The sequence below is a fragment of the Artemia sp. Qi Xiang Cuo genome, chromosome 6 (genome assembly GCF_049724085.1).
Source record: "Artemia sp. Qi Xiang Cuo chromosome 6, ASM4972408v1, whole genome shotgun sequence".
Classification (NCBI taxonomy): domain Eukaryota; kingdom Metazoa; phylum Arthropoda; class Branchiopoda; order Anostraca; family Artemiidae; genus Artemia; species Artemia sp. Qi Xiang Cuo.
In genome coordinates, this window is record NC_142799.1 from 15,306,534 (window position 1) to 15,323,524 (window position 16,991).

A 16,991-nucleotide genomic window follows, 5' to 3' on the forward strand; every position below is an offset into this window, starting at 1 on the left:
ACATTTAATGCTAGATAGACCAGAATCTGCGTCCAAGAACTCCAAACCTATCCATTTATCATTCAAATATTAAATTGTAGGCTAGCACTTTGACATGGGATTACTGAGCAGGGTTGTCAGCTATATATTGTTTTTATCAAAATGAATTCAGGCAAAATGAGTGAATAATGTCATTATCAAAATAACTTTAGGAGCTTCAGACACCTTTAATTTTTTTGTAGTAATTCTGTCTCCTCAACTCACAGACTTTTTTATCTTTTTTTGGTCACATAGGTTTGTGATCGCTTTTTCAACCCCTTCTGAATTATTTTATTCTAATTTTGACCAGTATTTGCACTTCCGACGACAGTGTAATAATATAGCATCAAAATAACGGGTGCAGCGAAAACGTATAAACAAATACTGTTACAAAGATTTGATAGTGAAGCGGTGAGAACACTTGTCTATGGCCGAGATTATTAGGTTGGAATCTTAAGTAAGACAAAGTTTTGGGAGTAAAGACTTCAAAAAAAATCAATATAAAAAAACAAAATCGTTTTCAAAATTGACTAAAAAGAAGAAAATTTCTTTTCTTCTCTAGATTCTATGACTATAAGCAAAAAGGAAAGACGCAAAACGGATTGGGCTTTGTGAAACTTAATGTTTTTGACTCGTTTTCCTCCACTCACCAACTTTTTCCGTATTTATAACTTGACCAATTCAATATGTATGTTATATAAAGCCTAGTTCGTTTTACACCCCCCCCCCCCCCTTGTTCACTTATGTTCATAGATTGTGGCGAAAAAAAATCCACTTTTTAGTCTATTTTAAAAACGATTTTTCCAAGAAAATCTTTGCATTTACTTTCAATGCTTCAATTTTTCCTGCGTTCAAATTGCTTTGTTATTGTTCTGGCACAAAACGGCTCATGCATGTTAGTAACGCTACTTTAAGATACTTTCAGCGTTAACTAGCAATTTCTATATGACTCATCGGCTTATTATTGCTTTGAAGGATTTCCCCCATCCACCCAAAATAGATAAAATCTGCAAGATATTGTTTTCTTTTGTTAACCATGAGCTTATTAACAGGAGCGTCGAGGTATTAAAACATTTATATTTATGTTTGTAATTATGCCTGTCTGAAATCCTACATAAATGATGGTGTTTGCTTCTTTTATATTCTATCAAAAGCAAGGCCGTATCCAGGGGGGGGGTTCCCCGGTTTGAACCCCCCCCCCCCCGAAATTTTTGACAGACTTGAAAATAAGTCGAAAATTAGTAAAACCTAGGTAAAAATCAGTAAAATTAGTCGAAAACTGAGTCAAAAATTAGTAACCCCCCCCCCCCAAAAAAAAATGTCAAAAATTAGTAAAACCCCCCCTGAACAAAAATCCTGGATACGGCCCTGATCAAAAGGTTTTCAATCAAGGAAGAACAGTTCTTTTGTTTACATTTTTGAATTGTTGTGACTTTCGAAAGACTTTGCGATCGACAAGGAGACGGCAAGAGGGCGAAAATACGGCCTTTGGGCCGTACCTACTTCATTGTGCAGTCACAGTTTAAATAGCCACTGTTGCGCAGGATAAGCATGTGCTCGGACATGTTTCGAGGCTGAAGTGGTCCACTTTCTAAAGTTCAGAAATCACTTACTTATGTAATACATATATTTGCAAATAATTTGTGTCAGGATGTATTTGAATGGAAGTAGTGATGCAGTGGCGTAATTTCGTCAAAATCCGGGGGGGAGGGGGGGGGGGGCAAGGTTGAAGCCAATTTTCCCAAATCAAGCGAAAATGACAGTGAAAATTAAAAAAAAAGAGCCATATAGGGCCATAAAGGCAAAGATATACTAAAGAAAACTGACCCGTTTCAGTGGATGCTTGAATTATGCAGGCTTATCTTAATTTTGACAAGATTTTTGAAGAAACCAAATTTCAGCTCGGGGCAAAACTGGAGTCTGGGAGGGGCATTTGCCCCCCCCCTTTCCCATAAAAAATTGAGCCCCTGGTTAGCTTCATCTGGATATTCAACTGTTGTATTTATTGTGACCTATTTTAATAGAATAAAACAAGTGAAAATGGAAATATATCAACTGTATGTCTGGCTACACCTTTTTGTGTCTTGTATTACGTCTTCATTCTTCGTTATCAACCATAGGATAGAGAAGTGGACCACGTAATGGAGCCTATTTTCCATAGAAAAATCTTCAAATTTAAAATAGTTCTGTGTTTTCAGCTGTGAGGAAAATAGCTACATATATCAACCGATTGACTGCGAACTTCCGGTGACTTTTAATAGAAGAAATTGATTATTTTTCCTTCCCTTCGATAGTGAAGAAAGAATGTTTTCGCACCACAAGCTAGGACTGGCTGTACTGTAGGATAAACACTAAGATCTGTTTAGACTAGACTTTAAGATTTTCAAGGAGATATTTTCAGGCCACACGCAAATTCAGGAACATGAACACATCACGTCTATTCCAGGGAGCATTCGGGCGGCTGAGCGCCTGTGGATGGTTAAAAGTAAATTGAAAAGTTCTTTGGTAGGCAAAGCTTCAATTTTTATATTTGGGGAGGGAGGAGCTTATAATCAGTTTAGTTGACCTTGGGGGGGGGTCATAAAATTAAGGATGGCAGGACTAGCTCAAAGGCATCCTTTGCGTACATGAATGTCTGTAAAACACGTATTTTGAGTTAAATGTAACATTTATGGCCCAAATTTATCGATTGGCGACGTCTGCGAGATTTGAAAAGTTTCCTTTTTTGTCATTTTTCTTTTCAAATATAATATTTGCCACCTTTCACATGCCATCTAGTAAATTCAAACTGTAAATGCTCAATTTTCTTCCACGGAGCGTGTTTTGATCTTGGATCTTCGAACTAAGACTATTTGTTCTTGTCAAATAAATTCGTGACTATAAATTTTTTTTTTTTTTTTTTTAGTATTATTATGTAAAGACATCGTGTGAGGAGCAGAGCAGAGTAAAAGCTGGGAACGGTCCTAACCCGTGCGGATCAGAAGAAAAAGATTTTTATTTTATCATTTTATTTTATTTATATTTTTGGTTTTAGTCATGTGAAGAAAACTGCTTACCTTTTCCAGACTTGTCATCTTCTTCATAGCCCGCAAATGTATCTTCTTTTAAGAGGGAAAATTCTGAAAAAGAAACATATAATAGTTTCTTGTGATAAGTAGTATAGAAATCAGCCCTCAATTAGGCATGTATGAGGGAGGAAGCTTGGGTTCGAAGCCGTCTGAATTTTCAAGGAATATAACATTTACCAATCATTCCCTGTAAAGTTCGTGAAATTCACCTATTTTTCGGTGTTTTTGGCCGATCGCAGCCCCCCCCCCCCCTTAAAAAAAAACTTACAGTGTATGCTGTGGCTCCTGATTAACTTTCAAATGGGGAGTATATTATTGAACAGGGCCAAATCTAGGATTTTTGGTTCGGTGAGGGGGGGGGGGGTCCAAAACCGAAACTTTACAAAACGAAACGAATGTCTGTTTACATGTATTTTTCTATCATTCGAATCGGACAAACATTCGGGGGGCAAATGGGATACCCTTCCCTCCTCTAAATATTACCCTTCTAGGAGGTAATGAAAAAAAGCGTAAGCTTAGTGGGTGGTGCGCAAAAATCAACAATAATACCGATGCTTGAGACCAGATATCAAATATCTGTGCCAGATATCAAATATCTATAGAGATTGCAGAATTCGCAATCCGTCTGCGCCTCTACTTGTCGATACTTCATATTCCAGACGAGGTCAAAAGTTCGTGAATATGATTTGTTTTTCGTCTGCTTTTAGTTATTTGAATCTGGCACAACGCAGGAAATTCTTTTGGGAGGTTTATATACCAAAATAGTAAAAAGTAGGCGGGGTATGCGAAATTTACGCAAAATACAGAGTAAAATCATGATCTTTTATGGGAGAAAGACCCCCACATAGACCTCTGCTTCCAATCCCCTCTATTTACAGAATAATCAAGTGGTAGTAGAAATGGAATATTTATACCATTTATTCTTTGCTACTTAAGGTGGCTTCAAAATTGTCGATAAATCTGACAGGCTTTCTCATAATAGAGATATCCGTCGATATGGACCATTTGAAATTGTACAGATCACGAAACTGTTAGTGATACAATGCCAAGAAAATTGAAAGTTTTGTGATCCATTTAGTCAATTGCGGTTCTAAGCCTGGGCAGGGGGGAAGTTGCCACCCTTGTATTCCAACATCTTACACTCCTGTGGTATATCGTGCCCCCCCCCCGCCTAGATTATTAGGCCTAAAACGCTACTGCATATAGTCAAGTATCTGAAAGATATGTCTATTCAGATAAGTCTGTCACGTTTATCTTTGTGTGTGCGGTAAACGATCTTTGCCACTTGTTGACTTTAGCAAACAACTTTCAATACCTATTTGACCTCGTCTGTTATGGAATATACACAAGTCAAAGGCGGAGACGAATTGCAAATTCTGCAGTCTCTGTTCAGAGGAGTTCCACAACACATCACCAATTAAGATATGAGCGATTGGTAGAAACAATGGAATACAAAGCGGCGCCTCAACTGTGCGATATAAATCACATAATAAATGAAAATAGAGAACTATTTGAAATGGGATATTGTAGAATCCAAAACCAGGCGGCTTGTTGGATATTATGACGATCAATTTAGTGATAACAACTCTGTATCGGCACACCTTATAGTTGGTTAAGTAATCTGGCGAATGGTTGTCTGGTCTTTACTCTCTCGTTAAATAACATGAAAAAAGGAGTCTACGTGTGAGGCAATATAAACTAAGCAGGAGCCAGTTTTTTTATACTATGTCTTAAATTGACGCATTCCAGGGACATAAACGGAAAAAGAATCTCGCTTCTGACTTGAGTTTGCAATATAAATGAAATATACTAGGTTAGAGAATACTTCTGTTCTTTCTTGTTTATTTTTTTAATAAAGAGGTGCCAGATAAGAAAATATGGCACTTTCTGGAAATGAGTCATCGTGCTTACAAGAGTCTTCTCTTTACTTTGCCAAAGGTAGGAGAGAAACCTTCCTTCAGTGTACTCTTCGGTGGCATAGCCTGGAATGTTTTTTAAGAGAAGTTCAGAGGGCTCTGGGGAAGAATGATTGCCACGGAAAAGGTCTTTATATAGCCACTACACAACCAAAATTTAACATAATTATTCCCAGTTTTACCAATTCAAGAGGTATAGACCACCCTTCCCCCAATCCTCTCTCTGGCTGCGCCGCTGGCGGTTTTTTCATGAAAAATGGCAATAAGTTATGGAGATCCGTTACGAAAAAGTTGAACCGAACTAAAGTTTTTTCTATTAAACGGTTGTGTTGTCACTGCTGCAGGACCGTTTCCAGGATATTTGTTCGGGGGGGGGGGGGTGTAAACAAAAAATTTTTTAAAAAAAAAAAACAATTTTTATATAAGTTTACGTTACGTTTTTACGAGCAGGACAAACATTACGGGGAGGGGGTTAAACGCACAACCTCCCCCTGGATACGGCAATGCCCTGCTGTTTCTCTATATTACAGTTAAAGTGCCAATGACAGTAAAAATGAAATATTATTGTTTGAATTTTTCACGATCATATATATTTTATATTTATATTTTAATATTTTATATTTTAATAAGATACGGTAAATCAGGAATTCAGTTTTTTAGCGAAAGACTTCTATATGGAGTTATGTAGTTTTTGATAGTAATGGGCGCTAAATTTAGAAAAAAGTGGGTGAACAACGAAGAAAAACTGAGCTCCAAACAAATGATGCCGAACAGGTTAAGAAGATATCCCCTCCCCCTTGATTTCCGTCCTAGATCATGCAAAATACCATTTTTTGGTATTTTCAATAAAGATAAATTTTGGATTTTCATTTTAAAAATACTATAAAATTGTCCCCCTAGATCTTGAAAAATACATCCCTCCTGTATTTTCGTTAATGTTGCATATGTTCCAGCTACAATTTCCAGAGATCATCATCCGAATTTTCTTTATACTAGATACCACCTTATCTAGGAGTTTCATAATCCAGGAGGAGAAGGGGAGACGAGACAGAGAGGAGAGCGAGGAGCCGCACGGGGAGAGGTAAGCATAAGATACAGAAAAAATGGTGTTTTTCAAATCCAACCGGGGGGGGGGCATTTCCTTTTTTCAATGAAAATGCAAAAAAAAAATGTTTTTTCAAACTCTAGAGAAACAAAAAACCTAGAAGAAGATTGACCCCCCCCCCTAAATTGGCGCCCCCAATATTCTAGCAATCTAAAAGACAAAAGAAGAACACAACATGTTCCCAGAATTTCCTGAACAAAGACTGATTCTTATCCATATTATCATTATCCAACAATCTTATTGGAATTCACATTCCCATTTTCATTACCATGTTCTTTGGTGAAATAACTAAGTGAAATTAAGATGAAGCACCTCTGAAAATAAAATAAAAATAAATTTTCTGAATGTATTGAAGCAGGAATTTTGTTGTTATAGTGTTGTTGTTTTTTTTCAATAGTAAGCAGTGGCGTCAATTTAGGGGTCCGCCAGTAGGCTTTGTCCCCCTGCCCAAGCTTTAACAATAATGATTTTCATTAGAAAATGGATTTTTGGTAAGTTTACAGACAAAATTAAAAACAACCAAATTAACCCCCCCCCCCCCAGGATTTTGAAAACACATCCCCCCTCCATAACTCCCGTGAATTGACATCACTGATATAAAATAAATGGTTCAATAAATGCTTCGTTCCACAAATATAGTCTTGATTTGTTTTTTGTGGGGTTTATTTTCGATTCGGGAAAAACAGTCATTCTGGCGCAAATGCGCGCTTTTTCAAACCAAAATAATGGAAATTAATTGTTTTTAAAACTATATCTCATTCAAAATTACGATCAAAGTTCAAAATGCATTCTTTTTGGAATTATTTCTGATTGTAAATTGCAAGCAAAGTTCATAAATACCATCAAATAATTATGACAAAACCCCATTAGAATTTTGACAGAGCCATCCTACGCCATCTTTTCGGTCATTTTGAACTTGGAGATACAGCAGCAAATAAATTTTGTCAAAAATATTTGTCCAAACAAAATATTGACAAAAAAATTTATTATTATATTTTGACACTATATTTGTCTAAATACTAATGCCAAAAAAGATGCTTATCTTAATCATGAACTTCGACCATCCAAAAAAGACAACCAGCAAAAAAGGTAGGAGCGGTTAATCCATTTAAGTCTGATACTAATTTAAAGTTTCCTACAGAGCCGATATTAAATCATCAGCTAAAAATAGTAAAAAAAAAGTAACAAGTTATCTTTTATTGTACTTAAATATTTACTGAGGCTATCCGTTACTACATCCAATTAATAGGAGGCAAACTGATGCCAAAAAATGCCCATTGACTCGATAATTTTATAAATACACGGTAAAAACCTCCAGCGATTAGTAATCATTCAAGTTCGAAGTCAAGACTCGAGTTATAAATTCTACTAAACGTCGTTTAGTGGAAGACAGTTAGGATAAGATAACATTGGCTTTTATTCGCGAAACTTAGGGAGGGACAATATATTTTTCAATATCTAGGGCGGCCATTTTTTTTCTCAATGAATGTACCCCCAAAAAACCATGTTTCAATACAAAAATCTATGGGTGGGTGGGGGCTAAAATCTTTGTTGGTGGGGGGAGGGGGATGCCCCCTCAATTGATGCCACTGTAATAAAACAGACCATCACGAGCCCAGACGGGAAAACTGACTATGACAAGACAGATGGGTCGAATTCTAGTTCCAGAATAAAAAATTCCAAACAGAACACGACAAAAAACAAAAAAGGTTCAATAAATTCAGGAAAACGGGACAAACAATTAGGCATTAAAAACTTAAAATAGTTGAAAAAAGATTCCAATGAAGCTGTCGAAAAAACACATTACTGAAAAAAAAAGAAAAAAAGACTTGAGCGGCAAAAAGTTAAAAAAATTAGTAAAATGGTTAAATAAATTAAAAAGATTAATAAAACATCAAAGACAGGATGAACGAGGGAATTATATAGAAAACAAGAATGGGTGCTATTGGGTGGTTTACTAATTTCTTATGTATTGAAGGGGGCAAAAGTGTTTTCATAAGTTTAAGTAAAGCAGGCAATGGGCCACAGAACCGGTTCAGGCTGCGAATCAGCAAGGGGCTTGCAGAATCCGAATGGGGGGGGGTGTCTTTTGGTAAAAATATTTTCCGTCCGAGGGTTTAATCCGGCAATTTTTGAAAAACGGAGGCACAATTTAATCTTACACTTAAGCGTTTCTCTAACCAGTAAGCATTGGACTTTGCCTTCTTTAAAAATTAATCCCAGGGCTCGTCCTTTGATTCAATTTTACCGTACTCTTTCTGTGAAATATCAGGGTGCCAAACTGGACGCTCATATTTGAATATAGGGCAAAAAAGAAAGCATAAATCGTTAAAGAATGAGAAGGAGGGTGGAAAACTTATAAAGGGGCTTAAGAAGAGAAATAGAAGCATTAGCTTTGTAGACAATGTTTTAAAATGATATCCCACTTTAAACTTGAGTTGCCAAGTAATTTCAAGGGGGCACCGAAATTTAAGGAGGGATGGGTTAAGAAAAAAGGGTGAGGATTTAATGAAACATGCTGGCATTGTCGTGAAATTAGAAAGTTGATTCTCATGTCTAAATCTGAAGCATCACGTGCAACGTCACTAAGGATGGTTGCACGTTAATTTTTGTAGCAGGTTTCTATCACCATTAGGTCATCAAAAAATCTCCGTCAATCGCGAAATTCCTTAGCGAGGCTATTAAATCTTGACTTTCCTAAAGCTCTTGTTAGGCAATGTGGCCAGCGTAGAGGGAACCAGACGTCAGCGCCGTTAATCGTCTCTGGAGTGTTCTTTCCTAAGCAAGGGATGGAGCTTCATCGGGTCCATGTCTTGATAGTGAGTTGACCGCGGATGACGTCCCCCCATCTTATGCGTAGTCTACATCTGGGGCATTTGCAGCCATTTGCAGTTGGGTCGAAGATGAGTCGAGTGGGCAGGCGAAGTAGATGACCGTACCAGCGCAGCAAGCGAGACTCGAGCTGCTCAGACAGGGGGTTGTAATTTAAAAGATTAAAGGATCTCCCAGTTCTGTACCCTGTTAAAGCATCTAACGCGTTCGATTTTGCGGAGGTGTTTCGTCAGGACAACATCTACCATGATTATCTACGTCTGAGTCATGGACCAAGTCTCTGACGAGTATAGCTTAACGCTAGCTACCGAGGCAGAGTAAGGCTGTTAACCTCAACTAAAAAATACGAGGACCTAGGGGAGTATGTCAGGGTACTCAATTGTCGAAATGGAGAGGGTTGCAATAATGCTTTAGATAGCTGAGTACTTGCGATCTGTTTGATACGACAGAGGCAGCTAACTTCACAAGGAAAAATCAATGCTGGATTAAGTTTGTCAGGTGATACATTATGTATAAAAAAAAGTCAAATGCTTTTCAGAGATTGATCTCTTAAAAGCACAAGGTCCCATTATATAGAGAATAGTTTATGTCCAGTTTAAGTTTTAACAGAGATTATTGCTTTCAATAAAGTAAAAGTAATAATTTTTTTTTGGGGGGGGGGGTATTTATCGTGGCCGGGTGATGACGTAGGTCATAATGTTCCCAAAATACTGAATAGGATCAATAATTCAGGGCTTCAACCTTCTTGCAGCTTTTCAGTCTGTTAATGGAAAATTTTTCATGAGTTAGAAATAACATGATTTGTATTTTCTTTTGTTAAGTAGGCCTTTTTCTTTGTTCCTCTAAAAAAAAAAAATTGACTGTGTTTATCGAGGGAAATGGAAGTAAAATATCTTTCTTTTTTTTTACAGCATGGACGATTTTTAGAAAGCCATTTAATGTTTGGATCTCTTTTTACAGACAATTGCACAAGGAACCTATGTTTACCTATTTTCCCTCTAGAATTGTATTTCGTAAAGTTTGGAAGCAACAGATGGATTTGAGAGGATAACCTTCCTCGGGATACCCTTCCAAATGGAGGTGCTGTGTATTACAAAGCTGTTCTTCAAGTATTCAATTATAAAATTATTTATAGCATAAACTTTTATTCCTTTCACTGTAATAGAGGTTCCACATTTCCATCCTAACGTAAGATTATGAAATAGCCTGTAATTGGTTATCTAAAATAGTTCTCCAATTAGAAACAAGTTTACTTCTTACATTTTTGCCTCTCAATTACTCGGACTATCAGTCTTGGCTTTTATTCCTACAATTAGCCATGTCTTGATGCCTACTGCAAAATACTTGATTTTCAATTCAATTCGCTTATTTCACACTACGCCGCAAAACTTTTTACACTAGCATAATGAAGACTCCGTCAGAGGAGGTTCTAAGCGAGGGACAGAGGGGGCACTTGCCCCGGGCACAGGAATTTTAGGGGCACAATGTTTAAAATAAATAATCTAACGGTTATAATCATTTGATAATTTTTGAAATTTTGTTTTTATTAAAATAAAGTAGAGAGTGGAGTTAATAAATAATTATCAATTAATTGATAAAATAAAAATAAATTAAAAAGAAATAATAATAATTAAAATAATCCAATTTAAGTAATCAATAATAATTAAACAATTTAAATAATATATACAAAAAAATTAAACCATAAATCATTAATTAATTAAACAAACTGAAAATAATTTTGTTGGTAAATGAAAATTTTGTTAAAATTTGACCTGAAAATTTTGTGGAAAACAGGGAGGGGGCGCCGATCAAGATTTTTGCCCCGGGCGCAAGAGAGGCCAGAACCACCACCGGACTCCATGTTACTTTATGTAGTCTAACGGAATAGATTTTATCCGCCACCTAGACAGTGACTCAAGCTAGACTGAATCTCTGTATACTTAGGATTTTATGTTATGTAAGTTTTCGTTACAATATGGAAAATTTCAACTTAGGAAATATATAGACGAGCAACTAATAAATTTTAAAAACAAACTGATTCTTTTTTTAATTTGGGCCTTTCTTTCAAAGAAATGGGCCACTCCCAAAAATAAATTTCAATACACGCGCCTGGTTTTAACTCAGGGGCGTGTCCCTTCAAACAAAAATTATCATTATAAATCCTTCCCCTCCCCCAAAAAGTCTTTCAATATCCCCCCCCCCCCCGAACAAAATCCTAGATACGGCCCTGGTTGAACTATAGTGCTTCATTTGCTTCTGCTGCATGAAAGAGTATGCTAAGCGCTAAAAATGAGCTCCCATCGAACAGCAATATTTTCAAATAACAATATGTGAAACAAATTCCTGTCCGTATGTTGCAAATACTTTTAAATTTATTTAGCTATCACTCAATAGCGCTAAAAAAGATTAAACCAGTTTTGTAATTGTTCTCCAAAAGATAGTTCAGTCGGAATCGGAAACGTTGCCAAGCACGAACAACCTGCATCATTGATTTCTCTTCTGCAAAATGATAGTTTCAGACAAAAAGAGAAAACACTGCGATCGAAAGAGCAAAAAATAATTGTCCCATGAAATCTGCTTAGAGAAGCCGGAAGAAAATTAGAAGAGATCTGGAAAGCTGACAATAAAATCGAAACTCTTCCAACATTTATATTTTCCGTCTCAATAAACCTGATTCTAGGAAGATTTTTCTTTTCCTACAAAAGAGCTTGATTGGACAGTCCTCCTTCATTAGGCGAATATAATTGATTTCGTTTCTTCCGTAAGATCTCCACCGAAGAGTTCTCCACCTCTAATAGGGTAGTGCCGCTGCTGAGGAGGTTTGAGTCTATAGGTGGTTCGAATTCAGGTTGGCTTTCTATAAGAAACGACGAAGTCATTACTGAGAGTTTACCTTTATTTACCACCAGATTCAGTTTTGCTTTTTCAGAAGTAACGTGTTCAATATAATTAAAGTTTGGCTTTTACCTGATCCAGATACTAACTCAGCAGGGTTGCCATCAGGTGGAAAAAAAAACTAGATTCTAGTGTTTTTTTAGTTGATTTAGTGATTTTCTTTCACAGCCTAGTGATTTATGTGCGGATTTCAGTGGCGGATCCAAGGGAGGCCAGGGGGGTGAGGGGGCGTGCCCCCCTAGCGTAGTCTAAAGTAGTGTAATTTACTTAATTTAGCCAAGTTTGCGTTAATTAAACTTGCTCCTAACGCAAGTTTAACGGATCAACCTATTTTGCGCCCCCCCCTAAAATTGTTTTATCGTATCGACCTATTCCCCCCCCTCCAAAAAAATCCTGGATCCGCCCCTGGCTGATTTAATGATTTTTTTTCAACGCAATATAAAATATCACTAGAAATAGTGATAAATCACTAGGGGTTGCAACCCTGAGCCTCAGCTAGGGAAACATTCTCTACATTTTTTGTCCATGAGGCAATACCTAAAGATAAAATGGTTGGTCTCCAATTGAGGGCCTTATTCCAGGGGAATTAGGAGCTACGTCTGTCCCGTGGTTAGCAGAATGAAAGGGGAGCTTAGAAAAATGCTCTTTGAGGAATAACTAGGTCATACCAGGGTGAGAATATGCCAACCTAAAATAATTGTAAATAGCACCGTAAGCAGGAATTTATTTCAATTTAGGGCCTAATTAAGCAGCCCGATTAGGCCCTTAATGAGGGCCTAAATTTAAGCAGCCCGGCTTAAATTTAGGGCCGAAATTAGTTGAAAAAGTAAAAGATGTGCAAGAAAAGATGGTTAAAAGACAAAAAAATGGGAAAACACACAAGGAAATCGTAAAAATTAGAGAAATACCTTATTTTTCGACTAATATCCTGGTACTTATATTGATTGACGGATGTAAATGACATAAAACTAAATATTTCTTCAACTTTCAAATTAAATTATAAAATGAAGTCTAGTGTCTGTTATATTTTAAATTGCCCTATTGTACCACACGCCAGTTATTCAATTTGTTTGGGTCTAAAAAAAAGTATGTAAAGAATACAAGGTTATTGTACTTAAAATAAAATTATATTAAATGAATTCGCAATGTCGCGGTTAAAACTGGCAATAGATATCCACGTAGATACTGGTGATGTCAACGTTGTTTCTTCCAATTATTTCAAACGACATGTTTTTATCTTCTAAACAGAAAGCTTCACGACAGAAAACAATAAATACATAGAAAATATACAGTTGACAAACTGACGAACACTCCTCCTCCATCCTACCCAGTCCATGTCATATATTTTGGTTGCCCCGCCAGGCATCAGGCGGCTTGATGAAATTTCAGAGGGAGACTGAGTCGAAATGGCTGCCCGATTCCGGGAGGATAACCTAGAAACTAACAAACAGCGCGCACCACAGTACGTGTATCGTGGAATCTCTTCTTTTAGTACTGAAAATTCAGATGCTTCTGTAATTGAGATAAAGAGGAAGCCTAACCTTATAGCTCGGATGACCCAGGGTCGTTTGCGGCGCTTGAAATATCAATAAAACATCTCCTCTTCCTCTTGAGCTGAGCTGCAGCGACTGCTGGGCTGCAGCGGCTGCTGCCCTGCGGCGGCTATATCTGCCAATCTGCAGCAATCTCATCCTACCTTTATGCGTACAATAAGTAGTGGCGTTTTTTAAGTCTCATCCACACTGGCGACGTTTCCTTCTTTTAAGAGGCCGCTAGGGTCTATCATTTTGAATATGACAAAATATCATGAATAATACAATTTGTAATTTTGTGGGAAGGGCAATGTCAATGGGAGGGAGAGGGCCAGCCAGTGTTAGAGGTGTACCTACTCTAAACTGGCTCGAACGCTGTTCGCACACAAAAAGAAAATGCTGCTCGTAGACAATATTATGGAAAAGGTCACATGAATCTGTGTCGGTGATTACCAATTATAAATAGATAAATCGCAGTTTATGCTTCCAGATCAAGAGGACGACAATATGCCACTTTTTTAGATTTGTCGGTGGCCCTTTTGTGTTTTCTATAGAAGGAGAGATACTAGAGTTTTTTTTTCGTACACTTGACCCGATATCGATTCGATAGCAATCGTCTCGGCTTAAAGGCGCCAAAGACAAGATTTACTCTTTGGCGCACACCGCCGGAGTTGTGCGATTGATTTGGTTTTATCGTTCTCTTCAATGAAAAATATCACTCCGAAATCTGAAGAGTTTATCTAGCTGCCAAATTTAATGAGATCCAATTTCGAATTGGTTCCTCGAATCAATTTACGAGATTTTTTTTTCTTAGCAGGAGCAGATGGTTCAACTTCACGTTGTTAAAGTACGCACAAACATTACAAGTTGTCACTGCATAGAAATATTTCGTTCTTGGGATGGAGTGGCATGAACCCTATCATGAGATTTTCTCGAGGGGAGTGGCAAGTGTTACCAGGAGCTTTCTTTTTACCATTATTTCAATGGGAATATCTCATTTCACTTTTTTTTTAGAGAGAGAGAGAATTAGAAGAAAAAAAAACAATACAGAAAAAGACAAATTTGCCAAAAAGCCTAATGGCTTCTGCGGCCATTCTCGAAACTACAAAACAAATCACTCATCAATGGATTCCCCTGAAAAACAAAAAACCAAGCAAAAAAACACCACTTGAGACCCTGCACTATACTATCTAATATAACAATACAATTCAATACCCTTTCCCTACTTTATCTATAAAAAAGAAAAAAAAAATCATATATCATAAATACCAACACAATGGTCCCTAAGCAACCTACGAAAAGTCGGCCTATTAGTCTCTTGAATTATATTATAAGCAAGGGACTCCCATATAGAAGGAAGAACATGGCGATTCGAAAATGCAGACCTTGTAAACCTTTTAATCGGTTTTCTAATTGCTGACAAATTCCTTGTCTCATATTCAGGCTGATCTGCCTGAAACACACCAATCAAACATTCGGGTGCATTTTTATGCAATATTTTTTATGTCTTCTTGTTTCCCAGTGGAGACCCCTTTCCGGTGACAACGGAGAGGGTGTACACACACACACACATATATATATATATATATATATATATATATATATATATATATATATATATATATATATATATATATATATATATATATATATATATATATATATATATATATATATATATATATATATATATATATATATATATATACATATGTGGGGGGGGGGGGGTGTTTTCAAGGAAAATACCCTTTTTTGGTATTTTCATTGAAAAAACTGAAAAAGACAAATCTGACCTCTTAGAAATTGAAGAAAATGCATTTGCTCATCCCCTAAAGTTTTGTGAATTGACAACACTAATCTTGAATTGACTTTACGAGCATTTGCTTACACAATCCACATGATAATACTGCATACAGGCAATCCAAACCTTTAAGAATTAGGGGGAGGAATATTGTAACGGGATCTAATGGTTTAAGAATATATGCTTCCTAAGCGCAAATACCTTAATAGAGCGTCAATGGCAATTCCTGCTAAAAGCCCCAAGAACTGTAAAAGATGTGTCAAAAAAGAAGAATTTATTGGAAATGCAATACAGAAATGGCATTACAGGCAAATAAATTGTTCAAAATTTGCAAACCTTTGTAAACATAATTTATAGCTAATTATCATGGAGACAACATTAACTAGATAGCCATTTATATCAATGTGTGTGTGACTTTGGCACGTAGACTTTAAACCAAGTACTATTAATGCAGACACTATTTTGCTAGGTACACAGCAATTACGGACGAGGAGCTTTTTTGTAATTGCGGACAGAGGAATAGGAACTTCTTTTTAAAGACCTGAAAGTCAGAAGAGCAGTGTCAGTTTTTTTTTTCTAAATCCGCGGCACCAGGTATAATTAGATATCTGATTTGCCGCTAGTCTTTTATCGACATTTTAAGATGACTATTGAATCTTCTTTTGAAAGAGTCAACAGAGAAACTTTCAGGGGTAATTTCCCCAGGAAGATCATTCCAGATTAAAGGGCGACATCGGATGAAGAACGATAACTGGACCTAGTAAAGGGCAAACCATTAACCACAGTAATGAAACTTTTAAAATATGTTCTGAAGACAAAAAAAGTCTGGTGATAAAAACATTTTAAGCATGGCAACTATTACTTAGGTTTATCTAAATTGTAAAATTGTATTGCAAAAGAAATTTACCATAAACGTAAATGTCGAAAAAGAGCTTGGACCTCTCGAAATCGCAGCATTTCGCAATAAAAAGGGGATCGCTAGAACCAAAATGGTCAAAACACTTCACCGGGGTATTTACCCCCCCCCCATTTGGAAAACATGAGATAATCATATTTTAGCATGTGCATGATTTATATGTCTCCTTTTTTCTCCGGGGGTAACAGAGCGCTGCTACCTCATAGAACGCTGTTCAACCGTTCATTTGAAAGCTTATGCTTATACCTACATGCTTTTTATAAATTATTCTCAATGTCGGCACTGGAAGTGTCATATGGCACCAGAAATGGCACTTTTGATGCCATTTCTGGAGTAGAAAGACTATTGGAGAAATGATGAATAACTTTTCAGCAGAGACCCTCTTGATCAGTTTCCTTCCAGTCCCCTTAGTAAATGAAAACTAAAAGTATCTTTAAACAACTGCCTAGTAACAAACATTCTATTTAAATCTGATTCAGGAATAACAGGTATTAGTTATGTTTATGTTAACAGAAAGTCTAATTACAAAAAAAAAATTTCAGAAATTTCTAGAGAGAGCAAACATAGCGTTAAAATTGAAGAGGCGTCCCCTTTCAGAAATCACGTAGACCAGGTGGTACGTACAAAGCACGGCGGAAACTGTGCCATAAACTTGACTGCAGTATCTACCAAATCTTCATAGACTTCAAACAGGCGTTCGACCTCATCTGGGGAGAATTTCTATGGCTTATTCTTCTTCATTTTGTCATCCCACCCAATTTGGTTTCCTTAATTTTAGACATGTACACGAAATTCAGAAGGCGTGCTATGACTGGAGAGGGGATCGCCAAAAGCTTTGAGACATCGATCGGTACTCTGCAAGGCTGCCTGCTATCGCCGAAGCACTTCAATCTCTTTTTAACTGCATT

General features: G+C 36.8%; 1 protein-coding gene across 1 annotated transcript in view; it reads right to left on the reverse strand.

Annotated features, from left to right (window-relative positions):
• LOC148950907 (dorsal-ventral patterning protein Sog-like) overlaps window positions 1-16,991 on the reverse strand; it is a 106,822-nt gene that overhangs the window by 21,180 nt on the left and 68,651 nt on the right. The window contains exon 5 of the mRNA XM_089090945.1: window positions 3,075-3,137. Within this exon, the coding sequence (XP_088947071.1) occupies window positions 3,075-3,137 (63 nt within the window). The remainder of the gene's footprint in view (window positions 1-3,074; window positions 3,138-16,991) is intronic.